This window comes from Cydia fagiglandana, chromosome 10 (genome assembly GCF_963556715.1).
Source record: "Cydia fagiglandana chromosome 10, ilCydFagi1.1, whole genome shotgun sequence".
Taxonomy (NCBI): domain Eukaryota; kingdom Metazoa; phylum Arthropoda; class Insecta; order Lepidoptera; family Tortricidae; genus Cydia; species Cydia fagiglandana.
The window spans coordinates 1086237-1105368 of NC_085941.1; the positions used below are offsets into that span (position 1 = coordinate 1086237).

Here is a 19132-nt window from a genome sequence, read left to right on the forward strand (position 1 = left end):
ATGCTCCATTGCATGATATGTTATTGTGTGCGTGACCTTAACTCCAATGCCGATACCAACTCATAGGTCTAGTGGAAAAGCAGGCCAAATGAAATTAGACCTTACGTCAATGTCAGAAAGACTAAATTCGAGGATAGTATTTAATATTAATTTTAGAATGATCTGAAATATAGAAGTAAATTACAATTTGAAGGAATAGACCTCCAATATAACATCGAAAAATAATATATCTATCTATACAAAATAATATATCACAATTAAGAGGATGCCATTGGTGACACTGCCAAATCATATTTCCATCATTTTAACATTTTTGACCTTATACCATAAAAATTAAAATCGTATATGAGAAATACAAACACTATTTGTTTGGTTCTTCTTTTGAGCAACATAAGAATTATAGCCAGTACATGAACAAAGTCGCGACTTTCCGTACATCGCCCCGCGCGGGGAGCATTTTGCCGCCCAAAATTAACATGATTTTTTGTTTAAATAATGGATAAAACACATAAAACTGTTTTAATTTTTCGGGATTAAATAATTCAAAACTATTAGAAAAAGTTACATTTATTATAGTTTTACACTAGTACATAAAATACCTTAGCAAATGTACCGTGTTCATAATGTTCAAGTAATCACAACAACCACGGGCGGCAAAATGCTCATAGCGTGAAGTAGGGTTAATATAATACCGTCTGAAATGACGTCAAATACGTGGAGTTATTCGGTCCAACCCGTTATAAAAAGGACGTAATTTAACTTAAATTTGATAGAAAGGTCGAAATTATATTGATAGACTTTTATGGTATGCATCCTTTTCCCTAAATTACTTTTGAGCCTTTAAAAGCGCCCATCGTATGCGGCGCGTCATTTTGAACCTGGCCGGAATGCACGAAGGTTGATTTTGATCTGTAGCCGCGCGCGTCAGTTGACATCTTTGGCGGTCAAATGGTTAAATAAAACAGCACAATAACGACACATATCACCAAAAGACCTCAATCAATCCGCTAAACTCATATTAAAGAATTCTTTCTTCAGCACCGGCATAGATTCCTCATCCTTCACCCTCGCAGGCAGGGTATTATCAAAATGCGGGTACTTTGGGTGCCACCAGTCAAACACAAAGATAGTTACAACGGTATCTATGACAACAGATTGGTCTGGAACTAAGTTCCGGGATATATTATGAGCGCTGGTGCTAAAGCCGAGACTGAGACGGTGGTGGCGGAACCCTGGTGAGAGGACAACGGAGACTGAGCTCAGTGTCATGCCGAGGAGTGGTGGGACTTCGTGAAAACTTGTGCAGGTCACCTGTAAGTGGAAGAGAGGTAAAATTATATCAAAAAGGACTAAGTCTGATGATATGTTGAATTATTTAAAGGCCATGCATAAAATTAACGATATTTAACCATTTTGTGAATAGTGAAAAGGGGTATAATGGGAACCCCTTTTCGATTAGGATCACGGCATTTTGTATATAAGTAACCCATTTTAAACATTTCAACAAGTTGTCAGTCTAATGACTTTGTTAAATTAAACTAGAGACTATAATAGATGATTAAAGCAATTTACAAGGTAAAAAGCATGAAAATAAAAATAAAATAAACTTATCTTGGGTTGTTAATTTGATGATGCAAGTTAATTTCGAAAGTAATAAAATTAGTATAAAATATTAGAAAAAGTAAAATACATCGATTAGGTTTTTTCAAAATGATAGTTTTTTTTTTTTTTTACGGAAAGCTGCGACTCGATATCGCGCGGCAAACTATCGAACATTGGCTCGCGCGGCAGCCTCGCGCAATGGATACCGGGCTGCCGCGCGGGCCAACTCGATCATTGGCGCGCTCGAACGTACCGCGCGACGAACCATTCTTTGTTGGTTTTTGGACGCGCGGCAAAGGAGTGTTCGCGCGGAGTTGGGACTGATGTGTATATATTTCAGTTGGCTCGCGTGGCCGCATACATGGCTAATGAAAAGTGTCGAACTTTAATTAAATTATACGGCACTAAACAGTTTCTATGGAACAGCAAATGTAGTGATTATTGCAACAAATCATTTTTCTATTTGGCTAATACCTCGTTTTTTTTTTTTTTTTTTATAATAAACTGATCGGCGATTGGCTCTAGTCACACCTGATGGAAAGTGAAGACAGAGCCTAAGATGTAGCTCACCGGTTCAGTAATAGCCTATTCACTCTAGCTTTAAAGAGACCGAGGTCATATTTTTCAGGGAATACAGATGCCGGGAGCGCATTCCATTCCTTAGCCGTCCTTACCAAAAAAGACGAGGCAAATCGTTTTGTGCGGACAAATGGAATACTAACCACGAACGGGTGCATTCGCTCCCCGCGCCTGGATGTCCGATGATAGAAAGGGGATGGTGGGATCAGGTCATGCAGCTCTTGTGCGCACTCTCCAGAATGTATCCGATAGAACATGTATCGTTCCGAAGTATAGCCGTTGCCGCGGTCGAACAATGCTCGCGCGGCCGCCGCGCGATATCGAGACGCGGCTTAAAAGTAACATTATATAAAAGTTTGATATATAAAATATGTCTCTATTTAAATCTGGAAGTATGTATACTTTATAATTTTCATAAAACACCACAACACAACCACCAAAAAAAGCGTTGATGTGATGGAAAAATTATTGCTAGATTTTAAGATGAAAATAATAAGGGCCTATTCATAAATTACGTCATTTAAAATTAGGGGGGGGGTCTGGACACCGGATGATGGTAGCATGACGTAGGAGGAAACGGGGTCATTCGAAGCATGATATTTGGATGATTCTTGGGGTGGGGGGGGGGGGTCAAAAATCGTCAAAAAATCGATGACGTAATTTATGGATAGCCCCTAAATAGACCTTAGATTTTTAGAAACAATCCAAGTCATACCTGCAACACTTGACAATCCTCATCCGGATTAGCATCAATCCTGTCCAGCTCGTCCAACATATTCCCGTTCTCATTCTGCGGCCGTTCCAGCGGCACCTTCTTTAACTTAAAATACACCAGCCAATAAATTGGTCCTTTATTATACCAGACATTTATGCAGCGACGTTTCACCAGTCGATGCGGTCTACTGTCCTGTATAGCATCAAGCTCAATCTTATGTACAAACACGCTGTACGTATGGTGCAACGCTCGTATGACTCTCTGCTTTAAGCCATACACTTTAAAACTATTCTCAATCCTCAATCTCGGTGGTAACCGAGGATGACCCTGACAGTAACGCTTGTATAGATTGCGCCAGAATGATTCCCTTTGCGTGCAGGCGTATGAGGCTTTATTTATGGCAGCAAAACTGCCTATTTGCTCCGGTTTGATATATGCAGAAATCAAATAAAATACAATTTCCGGGTATACAATACCTGGCCGCTTGTCAATGTCAACTTCAAGTTTCGCACTGCTCTTCTTCTTGTATATGTACCTTTTGTAGCCCTCTGCATCTATCTCTTCCACCAGGTCATAGTCTGCCATTTCATCCCATGATACTTCACCGGTATCTGTTATTTGTGCTTTTTTCAGACGTCTGATTGGTTTTGGCGCGTCTGCGGAGTCTTTTAACGTAAAATCTGAAACATAGAAGGATAAATATGTATTTTAATGTTGTTAATTTGTTTTTAATATTTGTTTACTTATTGTTAAAACTTTTATATTTGCGCTCTGTACCTATTTGTTTACGTTAAATAATATCAACAATAACGAGCACACACACATCACACATTAGCACTCAACTGAGTTCCCCACAGACCTATCAAAAAGTTCCGGTGGAGTCCCGGATATATTCAAAAGGTTTTTTAGGATAGAAATAAATTCCTATAAGAAAACTTATAGGTAACTAATACATTAAATCAGTTGATACTACAATTTAGAAGTTATATACCTGAATTTGTACATTTCCAGTCCCCTTTTTTCTTCGGCATTGATTCAGCTGACTGCAGACTGTATTCTTTTTTATAAACAATCTGTTTTTTGCACGAAGTCAACTGTTCTAACAAACTACAGTAACATAATAACACTGTTAAATTAGGAATGGGAAATGTATTGCTATTTATATGGTTAGGTTGGGTTATGTGTTATGAATAGTTATGATAACCACTCACATGCTTTTGGTAACTGTAGCTACCAGCTGTCACCCTTATTTTATTACAATAATAGAGGTCACTGAAAAATATCAAGCAAGTGAGTGGATAAGGAAGAAAATAAAATAACAACTCAGACTCAGCTCAGCGCTGCTCCATTTTTCGATTTGACATTTTTGACTATTTTGACTTGACATTGACATTCTTATCGATTAGTAGCATGCTTACCCTCCCACAAAATTTAATAACTTATCAACATCTGTAACTCAAATTGCTGGTAAAACATTATTCATTTCAACATTTATATTACTACTCTTAAGTGATTTATAATATATTCGTTAAAACTTGCTGGGAGTGACCATCTTTTTTTACAAATTTGGTTTTTAATCTTCACTATTATTTATTTATAACCACCTTTGTAAACAGGAATTCTGTAGCTCTTGAAGCGCCCTCTGCAGACGCTAGGCGGTGACTTTTCCAAAGAGTTGATAAACTTATCAGAAGTGTGACTTTCGAGTGAATTTTTCGGGCGGCTTGGACATCGAGCCTAGTGGCATTATTGAAGTGTAAGTCTGGTCGATCGCTTACGTTTTTACTAATGTTCGTGTTATGGCGGGAAAGTACCTTAAAACCTTAAGTTATCTCATTTTAATTAAAGAAACATTCTTTTCTTTTTTTAAATAAGTAAAACTGCATTCACAGTATTTTTAAATATTCGCTTGTATCGCCTGGGAATCGAACCGACTAAAAAACAAATTTTGCTGTTTCTCCGAGGAACATTAGGTCTTACACTCTGTTTATTCGTCTGTCGTACAAAATGAAAAATGAAAATGAAAAATATTTATTCAGTTAACGAAGTACTTATAGAGTTGTAACTGTTGGCGCCTCTTTTTAAGCAATAAATACCTGTGTTAAGAGGCACCACTCTTCCTTGTTATGTATACTTTAAAATTAACATAGATATTAAATGAAATAAAATTCCACACGAGAGAATAACAAAAAACAAAAATAATAAAAATATAAAAATAAAAATTATCCATAAAATCGAATATTTTGTATTTTTTGTCTGTTCAATTCCCGGACGAGGGAAGCGAATTTAAAAAAATCTTCGATTGTACTTTTTCTATAATTTTGGAAATAAAAGAACGTTTTCTTACTGACTGAACTAACTGAGCTATCTGAAGGTTTCAAGGTACTTTCCCTCCAGGCCATAATAATTTTTTATACACTGTAGATGTGTAGATTGATGACCACGGATTGCTTGATTTCAAACATAGTTACATGGATATAATCATACTGTATTTGTCCTACGCTAGTACTAGCACCTATAATAAAAAGGGATGGGTATTGTTTTTTTTGTTCTTATTTACTGACGGTTTGTCAGCAACTCAGCAGACTATACATGAAGGGAGGTGACACTTCTACATAAATACCTACTCTTTGATGTGATTGACGTTCCAATCCAAGATGGCAGACAGGCCGTTTGAGCCGTGATAGTACGGGATTGTAGGAGTGCAATTTCTAGGTGTGTCATTCTAAATATTGAACTAGAATGTCTCCCGAATTCTTGACTAAAATCTTGTACGAATATTCTGACAATGTGAAACTACGTCCTCGCGTATCGTGCGCTAGGTTTAGGTAACGTTTGTGCCGGGACATATGTAAAACGGTGATCGAATTGTGTTATTCGGTGTGTCGTGTACGCGATTTATTCTGGTTTAATGGTAAATTAAAATGTGGAATATGATGTGCGACGTGATGCCCACTATATCGGAAGACAGTATCAGCCAGAGGAGTTCGCAGTTTTCTGGCGAAGATGCGAATTTCGAGCAGCTTATGGTGTCGATGCTGGATGAGAGAGATAAGTTGGTGGAGAGTCTCCGCGAGACGCAGGAGCGGCTCGGGGACTCGGAGCTGCGCCTGAAGGAGGTGGAGAAGGAGCGGGACTCGTTGCATCGGCAGATCGCAGCGAACTTGCCTCAGGTCAGTGACACTGCGTTCTCGTAACACATATTTTCGCCGATGTCGGCTTTTTGGAGCCTATTATCTAATACCCACCTTGTTTATGCAGCAAAAAGGTTATAGGTGTGTAAAAAAACTATTGCAATTAAGCATAACCTAAAAATATATGGATAGTTGAATCAATTACATACTGAGAGACACCTTGAATGTGTTTATATTTACTATTGATTATTGCTGTCACTTCATGTTACTGGTCAATTGCTCTTTAGGATTTGTTCATTAAAATAATATTTTTTTAGGAGTCTATAATTATTAAATAACAATTTATTTGATGATTGTGTTTAAATAAGTGTCATAAACTTGATAGCTTTGTTTGAAAACATCAAAAATAACAAATATCAAATTTGTACAGTAAGCTGCAGAGATAACTGAGCCCCCATGCACAGAGGGCCTACCGCAAACCACGTTTGACGTGTTGCCTCTCTGTCGTACTTGTATGTAAATTCGTACATATGTGTGACAGGGAGGCAAGACGTCAAATGTGGTTCGCAGTAAGCCCTCAGAAACTTGTTTTCTGCGTTAGTTCTATAATTACTGACACCTAGGAGTAAGATTTTACTCATTATAACAATATTGCATTTGTTGCCTAACTAGTTAGGCACCTTAACCTAGTTCTTTTATCTTGGCCTTCAGGTTTTTCTGAAGCTCATTATGCACACACAATTACTAACAGTAATTAACGGCAAACATAATATAATCTAGTTAACATTTATTATATATTTAGGTATCAGTAAGTTAATAAAGTCTTGTAAACGGTCAAACAGTGATGTACCTACAGGCAAGTGTAAAAATGTGGGTGCACTCATCATACTCAAAAATATGTCCCATAGCTCTTATGTCCATGAAGAACGAAGAATGATTAAGAACTATGGGACATATTATTGAATAATTTGTATGTTTATTTAAATTCTCTTGTCGGACCTGTGGTAAATAATGTCAGTCTCGCATCGGTCTATTTAGCCACCAAAAACGGTGTTTCTCCAGTGTTACACCATATATTGTCTGCAGTAGACGAAAAGGCCTATGATGATGTATATTGTATATTTTGACACTTGACTGTACAATTAGTATCTAAACATTAACTCACTCTAATTTGGAACCTTGGATATTGACAAATTGACATGCATAACCAAATGTCCAAAATGTCCAAATATATCAACCTTTGGTTTTGGTAGGTCTATTTGGTTGTCTACCATTTGTCTTATAATACCTTTTGGTTAACCATTCAAGTGGCATACCATCATATTTGAAGGGGCCCACTGATTAACAGTCCGCCGGACGGTATCGGCCTGTCAGTTGTTTGGAACTGTCAATTTTGTTCTAACTGACAGGCCGATACGGTCCGGCGGACTGTTAATCAGTGGGCCCCTTGAGATGTTAGAACTTCAATTTTATTTTAATTGATCAAATTTAAAAATTTAATTTACATAATTGCCCGGCACTTCTCTGCCATTTGAAGGGTTAAAATTATATAAAAAAACCAGAATCCTCTATGGCAAATAGTCTTACAGCAGACTTGGACAGTATCCCTACTAATATTATACACACAAAAGTAACTCCGTCTGTCTGTTACCTCTTCACACTTAAACTGCTGAACCAATTTAGATACAATTTTGTATGGAGATAGTTTGAGGCCCGAGGAAAGATATATTATAGTTTTTATCTATGATCATCATCCCACCCAGACAAAGTCAGGGAAAAACTAGTGTTTTATAAAAACTTCCATCTGACCTTCCAACCTAGACAGAGAAATCTAGGTCTTGTTGTAAAAAAAGTCCTAGTACTAACTATTGCAATGCTTACAATTTGTACTGCTTTCGTAAATAAACATTCCTCATTAATCTCATTATTTACTAACAAAACATAAAACAAGCAATTCTAAACACCATTATTTATCAATGAGTTACATAATGGTGCATTACATGCTATAATTGATGATCAACAAGTTCACTGGCAATTACATAATGGGTGCATGAAACTAGAGCATGTGGGCGATTCTACAATGTCTTTATACGTTACTGTGTAAACGAACTACATACTGAGGCTAAATTAAAAGATGGCACATTCTATGGCTAGACCAGAGACAATAAGCCCCTGCATAAACTGGTGATGGTGCTCAGTGGAACACCACCCTAAATAGTAACTATAAAAAAAAAAACCATCTGATTATGGCTAGAACAGCCGAGAATATTTAAGTTGAAAAAAAATCTTTTTTAGCAGTGGTGGTGGTGATGTTAAAATGAAATAATGTATAAACCATTTAGAAACATTTAACATTGGCTCAGCATACTCCCATAACGCATTTTATTTCCTGTATTGCGACTTTTTTCGGCATTTAAAGCAGGCGATTATTTTTTTGTGTATTTTTGACCATTTGTCATAGAGAAGGAAACTCTTATATCTGCAAATCTTCAGAAAATTCGCCTTCGTACAGGAGAATGGTAGACAATTGCATGTAGTTTTGACTTTTGAACTTAACCTCATGCTAAGATTAGATTAGAACACACTCTTTTGGTTTTCCCATAGTTTAGTAAAAACTAAATAACTAAAATATTTATGTGAGTTATTATGTAATACAATAAAAATAATGATTACAGGCCACACGTTCATAAGATCAGATATTAAAAACCTCCTTGTGGGAATGTTCTTGGAGAAAAAAATCCAATCCTCTTTTGACCTTTGCATGATATTGGTGTTAAATGAATCTTTTTAGCTAGGGAAAAACTTTAAACCATAGTATGACATATTGAATAAATGTATACTGGAACATTTTACTACATACCAAGGTCTTTTTACCTGTCAATTACCTATTAGGGTGCAATCATAAAAATCTAAGCTAAGACAATTACCTCAGTTTATTAGTCTTGTGAAACACCCACATACCATTGTGACCACAATTGATCAATCATAGTCCTTATTTCTAAAGAGTTAAAGGCTACCAATGCTCAGTGTGTCTCTAGTATGAGACACTGTTAGCTGACAATTTGTAAGCCTTATTGCAAAGTGTTAAGGTCTAACATTGGTTAGTGTATTGCTAGTTGAGAACGTATGACATAATAGTGATGCACTGTCATTGAATTGAGCTCATTTACCGCCTCAGTAGGTCAATCACATTCCATACACTCTATGCTGGGTTGGGTTACACTGCAAATAATTTTAAATATTTTATTTAAGATTAGATGCATTTGCAAAATTAATTTACAAATATGTAGACTTAATACCTTAATACTTAATACCTAGACTTAAGATATATTGAATGCCCTTACAGGGTGTCATGTACCTACTATCCTCAAATTGTAACACCTAATGTAATTATGAACATGACTGCAATACAATAAAGAATAAAGACTTTCTAAAAAGGCAAAATCAGGGAAATCTAAAGGTGTGGAACAAAACGTAATATATTTTTGTCTCCTTTTATTTTTCAAGTTATTATTTTTATTATAATATTTGTATTTGGGCATACATAAGTCAACCAAGGGCCACAGTAAACTCAATAATCAATCAATCTATGTCGTTTCTAAGAGATGTAGGTATTACGTAGGTAGGTAGGTAGACGGAGGCTAGAGCGGACTTTAATTTAATTTAAAGTTAAAAATATCAGTACCCCTTAGCATTTCTGCCTTCTGCATCCTATTTTTGTACAACTCAATGGTGACAGACTAAATTTGTCAGAAAGAAGAAAAGAGGATTAAAGAAAATCAGCGGGCCCGCTCCACGAGAGAATAATAAATAATTTTATCTCACTGACAAGGTGGTGTTTTTTAACCCCCTTTTTAGGGTTCCGTACCCAAAGGGTAAAAACGGGACTCTATTACAGACTCCACTGTTCGTCTGTCTGTCACCAGGCTGTATCTCGTGAACCGTGATAATTGGACAGTTGAAATCTTCACAGGTTATGTATTTCCGTTGCCGCTACTACAACAAATACTAAGAAGTACGGAACACTCGGTGGGTGAGTCCGACTCGCACTTTTCCGGCTTTTATTAAAATCAAATACAAATACAAATGCATTTATTTCATTACTTTTTACATCAGTTCTTAGGTATAATATATAATGGGTAGGTAGGTTATTTTCGAGCCCATTTTCGTTTATTCCTTATTCTGTTCCTAACACATACCCGCAAGGTGCTAAAAGGCCAGTGATGTGATGTAATTACTAATTAGCCAGCCAGTTCTTGGCTAATTGATGCTGAAATCATTATAATGTGAACGTGTAATTAATTACAGTATGGTATGGTACTAAAATGTTAGTTTTATACTACGCAATTGTAGTTCCTGTCAGGTTCCGTTAGTTATAAACTTAAGGGGCACACTGATTAACAGTCCGCCGGACGGTTGTTCGGAACTGTCAAAATTTTGTTCTTACTGACAGGCTGATACCGTCTGGCGTACTTAACATCAGTGGGACCCTTTAACTTTAAAGCATGCTTAGGGTTGTAAAAAAACGGTTTATTTTCTGACTTGAAAAAATACATGAAAAAAACCGTGAAATAAAAATTTTTTTTCTGGAGTACGTTTTTTTTTCAAACGTATAAAAACTCAAAATTTGCAAGGCAGTTAATACTTTTATACGGTTGTTTTACTTGTTTTAGACTTTATGTTAACCATTAAACCAATTTAATTTACCAACTTTGATTAATAACAACATAAATGAAATCTGTAGTGGTAGTTATCGCAATTTACTGTTGGCAACACCAACGCCTCTCGTCGCCGCATCGGGGCACTTAGTTTTAAGTTACTTATATAAATAAATCACGAAAAACCGTTAATGTGGCATATTTTTGTTCATCTGAAAAAAAACCTAATTTAGAAAAAAAACCATGATGCCAGGTTTTTTTTCATGTTTTTTTTCATAAATTTGAAAAAAAAACATTTGGTTTTTTTTCTATTTGCAACCCTAAGCATGCTACATTTTGTAACATTCAAATAAAATTATGTGAAAGATCTCATATCATAACTTTTATGAAAAATCTAATATCTTTTACGAAGTAGTAATGATAGTATGTTATTTCCTTTTGTTTTTGTTAAAATACAAATTGCTATTTATAGTTTTAGCGTAGCGTTATCGACACCAAGGTCGCGTTATCATTTCGTTTGAGGTCAATGAAGCGAAGACCCGTTAGGGTTACTCTGTTATCAGCTTGTATCTCGTACTATCATGAGCTTTATTAACACCTGACGTGTGATATGTGTGTATTCTGTTACTTAACTAACTCAATAGTATCCTTCTCCCTGATAACTATAAAGGCTTGGCCACATACAGAGCGCGACGCAGCGCCGCGTCCGCGCCGCGTCCACGCCGCGCGACCGCGGCACATGCTAAGGCCCAGGTCTCCTATTTCATGCTGTACGCGGCGTCTGGCGTCAGCGTCAACGTTTTTGAACAAAAAAGACGCTGACGTCGACGTCTAAAACAGACCACAACAGTACATCTCTATAGTAAGCATCGTGACGCAGACGCTGTAAGCTGCCGATGGCGTTTATAGGAGACCCGGGCCTAACAGGTTACCGACGTCAAACAGACTGCGTCCCGCCGGTATCACGCCCCGCTTCTGTCGCGCCCCGCGCCGCGCGGCTCCTTGCGTCCGCGCGGCGCGTGCGCAGCGCTGCGCCGAGCGAACGCGGCGGCCCGCCGCGTCGCGCAAGGTCACATCAGTAGGATCGGACGTTAGGCAGCGAGCGGTGCGCCGCGTTCCCGCGCGGCCGCGCCGCGTTCACGCGCGCCTTGAGGGCGTGTTGAGAGCGTGAGGCCGGCGCGATCGGCGCGCGCCCTGTTTGACCAGGCTTCGCGTCGGCATCACGCGGCGCGGACGCGGCGCTGCGTCGCGCTCTGTGTGTGGCCAAGCCTTAATAGTAAACTGATAACTGAAACTGATATTGAAACTATTAGTGAACAGAAACTGATAAGTATTAGTTGAAATGAAATGAACCTTATTGTAACGTTATAAGGTGCACCAATGGTCAATTAGTGTTGCTGTTAATTACACATCAAGAGTAATAGGAGCTTTCCAAGCGAGCTGTCCCGTACAAACGCATTTTATTTCCTGTGTTGCGATTTTTTTTGGCATTTAAAGCTTTTATGTTTTGGGAGCTTCGAAGAGAGACGCAGTCGTGCCTTCAAAGAGCCGCATTATACTGATGTACGTAATCTTATGACATTACAACCGGCATCTGCAGTATCTACGCAGAAAACTGAAGCCGCCTTGCAATAACTCACATGCGAGTTGCCAATACTAATTTATCGAGTAATTCTATCACAATAGATACTCATCGTAACTTGACTCGCGAAATCTAGTTAAATACATGATTGTTTGCGTCGGCGTGTATTCGCCTTAATAACTCACATACTTAATAGTTAATACGTAAAATTAGATAGATAGATAAAGCGTTTATTTGATTGCTGCAAATACACACAATTTACAAAAATGTATAGGCAGACAGAAGATTACACAATTAACAAAATACACAATCGATTAAGACAAAAAAAAATAAAAAAAATAAAAAATCTTACAAATATTAGAGACATTTATAGCAACGACAGGAATAGTGAAAACACTGTGTGCATTGCAGCAACATCAAAAGGGTGCCGACTCAGCTATACGCTTCGCTCTTTCGATATTCTGCCGGTGCCCAGATCACGTGGTGAGTATGATGAAAAAGTGTGGATGAAGTGATAGTTTAAAATAGTTAAAATGCAGATGTTGAGAGTGATAAATGTCAATAAAAAAAAAGATATACTTAAAACCTATGAAATAGTACGTAACGACTTAACGAGAAATAAAAGTGACCATAGAAAAAATAATAATAATATTAAAGAGTCTCGACCAACACCTAGAGAGACTCTCGCTAGGTGGTTGGATCAAGGGTCAGATGCAGAAGGCGGTAATTTTGGACACGGCGCGTATAGTACGTCGATTCCTTACTCTGCGGCCCTGACCACCGGCAGCTTGGGCCCTGCCCCGCTGCCGGCGGCACCCTAGGTTAGGTTTTTTATAATTTGTTTATAATTTTTTTTTATTATTATTATGAATGGGCTTACTCATGGCCACAGACTAGCCGAGGCGTAGACGTGGCCTACGATGGTGCGAGTTCGCCCAGAAGGTGCCTGTTCACTCTTGATTTGAAGGTTGCCGGGTTATAAGAACACGGAAATATAGACGCCGGCAAGGAATTCCATTCCTAGGCAGTGCGCATAAGGAAAGTAGAAGCAAAGCGCTTTTTTTTATTGTTTTGTGTTTTTATATTTTACTTTTATATTCATATTATAAGTAACCTAACTTAAGAAGAAAAATAAATAAAGATATTAAAGTATTAAAGTTCTATGTAATTTCTCCTAGAAATCCTCCGAAGTACCTATTAGATTCTGAAATCCGCAACCAAAAAGCCGTATGGTATCCCCGCTTTTTGTTTTGCAAGTAATAACTTTTTAAAGTTACGTTTGAAAGTTTGCTTACTTTTCAGCCGTCTTACAGGTGGAGGGATATCATTCCAGCATTTGGTTCAATTATTATTCAATTAAATATTCAGAAATCATTTTTTACCAAATCGCCTAGTCATAACTCGTTTTCTTCACAGCAATAATGCGACTGGCGCTATGCCAATACTTCCCAATATAAACAAAGTTTGCGCTTGTAATGTTCGATATAACACCTTCGAAATTACTGATAATCGGGTAAACGGGGAGAAAGGGTGGATCAACAATTTTTTGTTGTTATTCCTTCAGCCAGGGGACATTGCTTGACATTAGGTAGTAGCTTAGACTATTGACTGTTAGAGGAAATGTTGTTAAGTCAGCAACAAATAGATAGTGACGCGTGACGGTCAAACAAACCGAATATAATGGAACTTCAGCACACCTTTATTATTTATTTGGCCACATTGGCCGTCACTAATATCAACATGACTGACATGACTGTACCATCTACTAAAATGCTTTAACACATTCACTGCCCCCAACGCACATGTGCGTTCACCGACATACAAGTTTGTTCTTAGGCAACGCCCCCTGGCAGTGAATGCGTTATAGCAACCTCATATAAAAATAAAGGTTTTAATTCATTCTTTCATTTCATTCATTCATTCATATAAAATTTTGGGGTCGGTAGAACCGCCTTGATGAGAAGTAGATGACTCATTACAGTAATTACTGATTCTAACGAAAAGTACAGTCGGCGATAAAATCTCATATTATACCCGTGTGAAATCAGCATACACATCAGCTCATGCACAATATGGAATGCGACCGTAGAGTCAGCAAAATTGGACATTACGGGCATCTCAGCAGTGTTTATATTGTTCAGTGTTGGCGACGGGCCAATAGCATTGTTGATAACGGATTTGTCTACCATGGGAATATGTAGAGGTAAGGCGGATGTCACACTGGATTCGTCCAGAGTTATGCATGCCCACTTGCACTGCGGAAACCGCATCGGCGTGTGAATCGCCTTATAGGGACATTAGGGACCGTGCGCGTCGCAACTGTCGCAACTCTGCCACCTCGCTACCTGTACAGTCAGCAGCGGAAGTTGCTTAACGGGCGAGGTGTTCAAAATGATCTTGACGCGACTTTATTGTTAAGAGAATAAGAGCGTGTCAAGGTAATTTTGAACAACTCGCCTGCTTATCAACTTCTGCTGCTGACTGTACTTTGTCGCAGTGATAATAATAGAAAATCCTTAGCGACTTTCTTATTGATTGTCACTGTGACAAGGAACGTACTAACACAGATTATATAATAGTTCTTACGAACAGATACTTATCCCTCAAAGAAAACGCAAATACCTACCGTTTTGATACCTACACGAAAATACAATGGAGTGACCTGAAGGTTCCTGAACCTGAGGGGCTACCGCGAAAACAGAAATTAGCAAATTGCGAGGATCTTTCTCTTTTACTCCAATGAAGGCGTAATTAGAGTGACGGAGAAAAATGCCCGCAATTTGCTTATTATATTTGGTTATAGCCCTGACCTGAAGGAAGGAAGAGAGTTCCATAGGCCTGCTACTAATGTCATAGAATTAAAATTGCTTGACTGTACATGGTAGCGAAAATGAATACACACCTGTCATTTGCAATGCCTAGCTAACATGTAATAATAGGACTATACTATTTCGTGCAAAAGGCGGTAAAAATATCTCAAACCTGTGTGGGTAAGCCCCAATTTAAAACTCGCAGCACGTAATAGTTACTCTGACTAGTTGACATGTGGAAATATCGGATACTCTTACCCAGTTTCCCAGTCAATAATAGCAGGTCGTACTTACTTTAATTTAAAGGAAATAACTAGAGATGCACCGGATATCCGGTTACTATCCGGTATCCGGCCTATCCGGCCCGATACCGGATAATGATCTACTATCCGGCCGGATACCGGATAATAACATTGCTTGATTTCGGAGTAAACAAATTGGATTTAAGAAACAGACACGGTCATTATCGTACTTGTTTATTATTTTTAAACAATTTAATAATTCCACTGATTTGCACGCGCACTCATTTCGAACCTAGAAATGAGTCCGCCCGAACGTTTACTAGGAAACAGGTCAAACCTGCAGAATGCGCACCTGAGAAACCGAAATGTGGGTATAGTCCGCTGGCCGAATATTCGGCGGCCGGATACCGGATATTCGTCCGATGGTCAGGCCGAATATCCGGTATCCGGTATCCGGCCAAACAACTATCCGTGTTGCATCTCTAGAAATTACCCTCTCACGCTTGACATGAATAGTTTTTGCTTGGTGCCCAAAAACTATAATCTGAAGCCGAGATCTTTCCGTTCCGAAACAGCCCGTAGTCAAACAATGTAAGTAGGTTAAACAGGAAGAGACCATATCTTTGAAACAACTTCGTGTTGAACCATAGACTAGGAATCCTCTAGACCGAGTTTAGAGCAATTATTTCATGCAAGTCATGCAACCGATGATGCCAAAAATGCGGAGGTGCGCGGGACGCGGTGAGCGATGTCCCGTGCCGTGATTAGTCCGTTCAAAGACACGGACGTCACACAAAGACACTTTCGACTCGAACATGGAGTAAAATTACCGTATGCGTGGCAGAGAGGTAGCGCGACTATGCTCAGTCTGGAGGATGTTTTGTCTGTGTGTTGAACTAAGATCGTATGGAAGTGCAATTGAAACGCGAGATACGAAATGCCAGATTGATAGATTGAAATGCGAGATCTTGGGAAACAATAAAATTTCAGTATATTAGTTTAGAATAACTATAATTATGAACATTTTTGTATACTACATCGGTGGAAAACAATCATACGGCCCGCCTGATTATCAATAACTTGACCGTATTAACTCTTTAGTCTTCTCTCTCTCTCTAATAAATCTCTAGAAAACTCGAGGCTCTGCAGAAGAGTCAAATCTCTAACATGTTTAAAGAACTCAAGTTTCAATAAAGTGACTAGAATTATTAATTTAGTTACTTATATTTTTAAACGTCAATCTTCTATGAAATGAAATTATGAGATTATGACGTATAGTATAAATCACACTTGCACTGCGTGTGCTGTCAAAATCGCTGCAGACTTTTCTTGGTCTAACTCTAGAAGCTAAGAAACCAAGTCAAGTCCTAAATATTTGTATCTAGCTTCATCCCTTACGACCAATAATTAAACTTTTCTGTTCATTTGTACTCACAGTAGAAAAGTATAATAATACAGTGAAACCTGGTTAAGTGGGACCTGAATAAGTGAGAAACCTCTATAGCTGGGACCCGTGGTGCGGTCCCGACACTTTAGCACTGAATTACCTCTGTTACTGAGAAAAAACGAACCTCTATAACTGGGATTCGTTATTGTGATTTTATAGTCACATTTACCTCTATAAGTGAGACGGAGAGTGTATTTTACCTCTTTTACTGAGACTATATTTATAAGATTACATTTTCTTTTATTTTTTAGAATTTTATAGGGAATTGACTTCTGTATCTGAGATAACGTCAATCTATGACCTCTCTAACTTGGACTTCATTGAACGATTTCCGTATTCTTACTAACTTTTAGTCTATCCACAAATTCCGCATTTGCCTAATTGTGTCTAAACAACTTCAAACTTTGATTTAGTTAATTTATCTAAGTAGCTAAAACTACCGAAACGAAAGCTGAAATTTTGATAAGTAACAAGAAATAATTAATTTTCATTTATTAAATTTCTAATACGCACTGAAGTCCGTATCAAATTTAATTTAATTTTGATATATCTATCCATTGGAGAATCATTCAAAATAAATTCAAAGAAATATTTAAACAGGCTTAAAACATATTTTGGGACAAGGATTATTTTACCTTATTTAGTTTTAAATACATTAATTACTAAATACCTTATTAACCACCTCTATAACTGAAATATACTCTATTCTCACCTCTATTAATGGAAACCTCTGTAAATGAGACAGAAATTTATCTGTACCTGGCTAACTGGGAGCCTGGGTAAGTGGAAAACCTCTTTAAGTGAGACAAATTTGTTCGTCCCTTGAGATCTCACTTATCCAGGTTTCACTGTATCTTACTTTTCTATTTTCACTCCGAGCCAACCCAACCCAACATCGGAGGCTCGAGGAACTGGCGAGGGCCCAGTGGCGTGCAGTGCATACAAAAAAAGGTAGGCACTAGGGTAGGCAGTCCATACAAAATGACCAAAAAAAAAGTTGCCGATTTTTATAGTTTGCGTTACATTCCTTCAAGAATGACTCTTCTAGAGCCCGATTTAAGTCTTATCTCCACTGCACGCCACTGCGAGGGCCCGATTATCGTTGTCTTCAAACTCCCGACAGATTGAAGAGGGTTTTTAGGGCTTCGCCCGAGGACCCGTAATCAATGCGAGTCAGTTTAGCGTCGGGATGATTTGTTCACTGTATTAGGATAGACATTTTGAATAAATGAATGAACAAACTTTGGTTACACGTTGAAATATCTAGATATCATTCAAGTACCACCTGTGGTTTTGTACGTTTTAATTATTAGTTTTGCCGGCTACTATGTGAAAGTGGTGCAGTGTAACTTTCAAACTGATGATCGCAGGCGAACCCTGGCCCCAAAAAGTTCCATGGAACGTATGTACGAAATATTATTTGATATTAAGCCATCGCTTTCCGGTGAAGGAAAAATCATGAACCACCATGCTAACTCTAATAAGACCTAGTTTATCTCTGACTTGAAAGGTCAGATGGCAGTAGCTTTCGTTAAAATTATTGCTAGGCTCCCTAAGTAAGCAGTGGCAAAAATAGTGTTGTTTCGGCTAGTAAAATGATTATGACGGGCTGCTATACAGAACTTTCGATACAAAATGTTTATGCGCACGTCAAACGACTTTTTTTTATTATGAATGGGCTTACTCATGGCATTTGCTTTGTAGTAAGACTAGTAAGCAAAGTAGTAGTAAGTAAAAGCAAGCAGCAACTATAAAATTTGATGATTAGTTTTATATCGGTCGTAATGCCTGCTCTACAATATCGGCGATGATCGTTGATACTATCATCGGCAAGATCATCGTGCAAGCATTCACACTATCCCCTGTAGTAGCAACCACCCGGCGATTCCCTTTGAAGTGCGCCCAAAAACCGACAACTCACGGGAGTCACGGGTCGCAGGCGATGATAGACGATGACTGGCGGCAGTGTTGCCAACTCGGATTTTGAAAAAATGCTAGAGTTATGTCTAGATTATGCCAAAGTTTTTTGAAATATGCTAAAAAAAATGCTTAAATGTCAACTTGAAATTAGATACTTAAAACACATACATTTTTCAAATTTGCCGCCTTTTTCTACTGACAAGATCTGCTTGACCAACTTTATATAGTCCGTCGACGTCCATCCGTCCACAAAAGTCAAAATTCATATGAAAATATGAACCACATAAGGCGATGGCGCATGTTGTTGCTGCCAATTTGGTGCAATCTTGGCTTACATTAAATTATGCTAAAAAATATGCCAGATGCTAAATGGAAAATTTTGGTGCCAAAGCAAGTGAAAATATGCCAGATCTGGCATCAATTATGCCAAGTTGGCAACACTG

At 38.1% G+C, this 19132-nt stretch overlaps 2 protein-coding genes across 9 annotated transcripts in view; one reads left to right on the plus strand and one right to left on the minus strand.

Annotated features, from left to right (window-relative positions):
* Positions 1 to 549: 549 nt before the first annotated feature.
* Positions 550 to 4072, minus strand: LOC134668114 (putative transmembrane protein 183BP). The gene is made up of 3 exons (XM_063525614.1): positions 3888 to 4072; positions 2897 to 3576; positions 550 to 1311 (listed from the first exon to the last, which is right to left on the minus strand). The coding sequence occupies exons 1-3, from the start codon at positions 3925 to 3927 to the stop codon at positions 1000 to 1002; spliced, it is 1032 nt and encodes a 343-aa protein (XP_063381684.1). The 5' UTR covers positions 3928 to 4072; the 3' UTR covers positions 550 to 999.
* Positions 4073 to 5552: 1480 nt separating this feature from the next.
* Positions 5553 to 19132, plus strand: part of LOC134668068 (liprin-alpha-1) — a 209098-nt gene continuing 195518 nt past the window's right edge. For all 8 annotated transcript variants that reach the window (XM_063525529.1, XM_063525534.1, XM_063525531.1 and 5 more), the window contains exon 1: positions 5553 to 6069. In XM_063525529.1, coding sequence (XP_063381599.1) covers positions 5821 to 6069 — 249 coding nt within the window. In that variant the 5' untranslated portion in view covers positions 5553 to 5820. The remainder of the gene's footprint in view (positions 6070 to 19132) is intronic.

Excerpts from the sequence above, each read along its gene's own strand:
- LOC134668114 (XM_063525614.1), bottom strand. The coding sequence starts at position 3,927 with ATGCCGAAGAAAAAAGGGGACTGGAAATGTACAAATTCAG. Across the intron at positions 3,577-3,887 it reads CTGGAAATGTACAAATTCAG|ATTTTACGTTAAAAGACTCC; the intron begins GTATATAACTTC and ends TCTATGTTTCAG. Across the intron at positions 1,312-2,896 it reads AGGATTGTCAAGTGTTGCAG|GTGACCTGCACAAGTTTTCA; the intron begins GTATGACTTGGA and ends TTCCACTTACAG.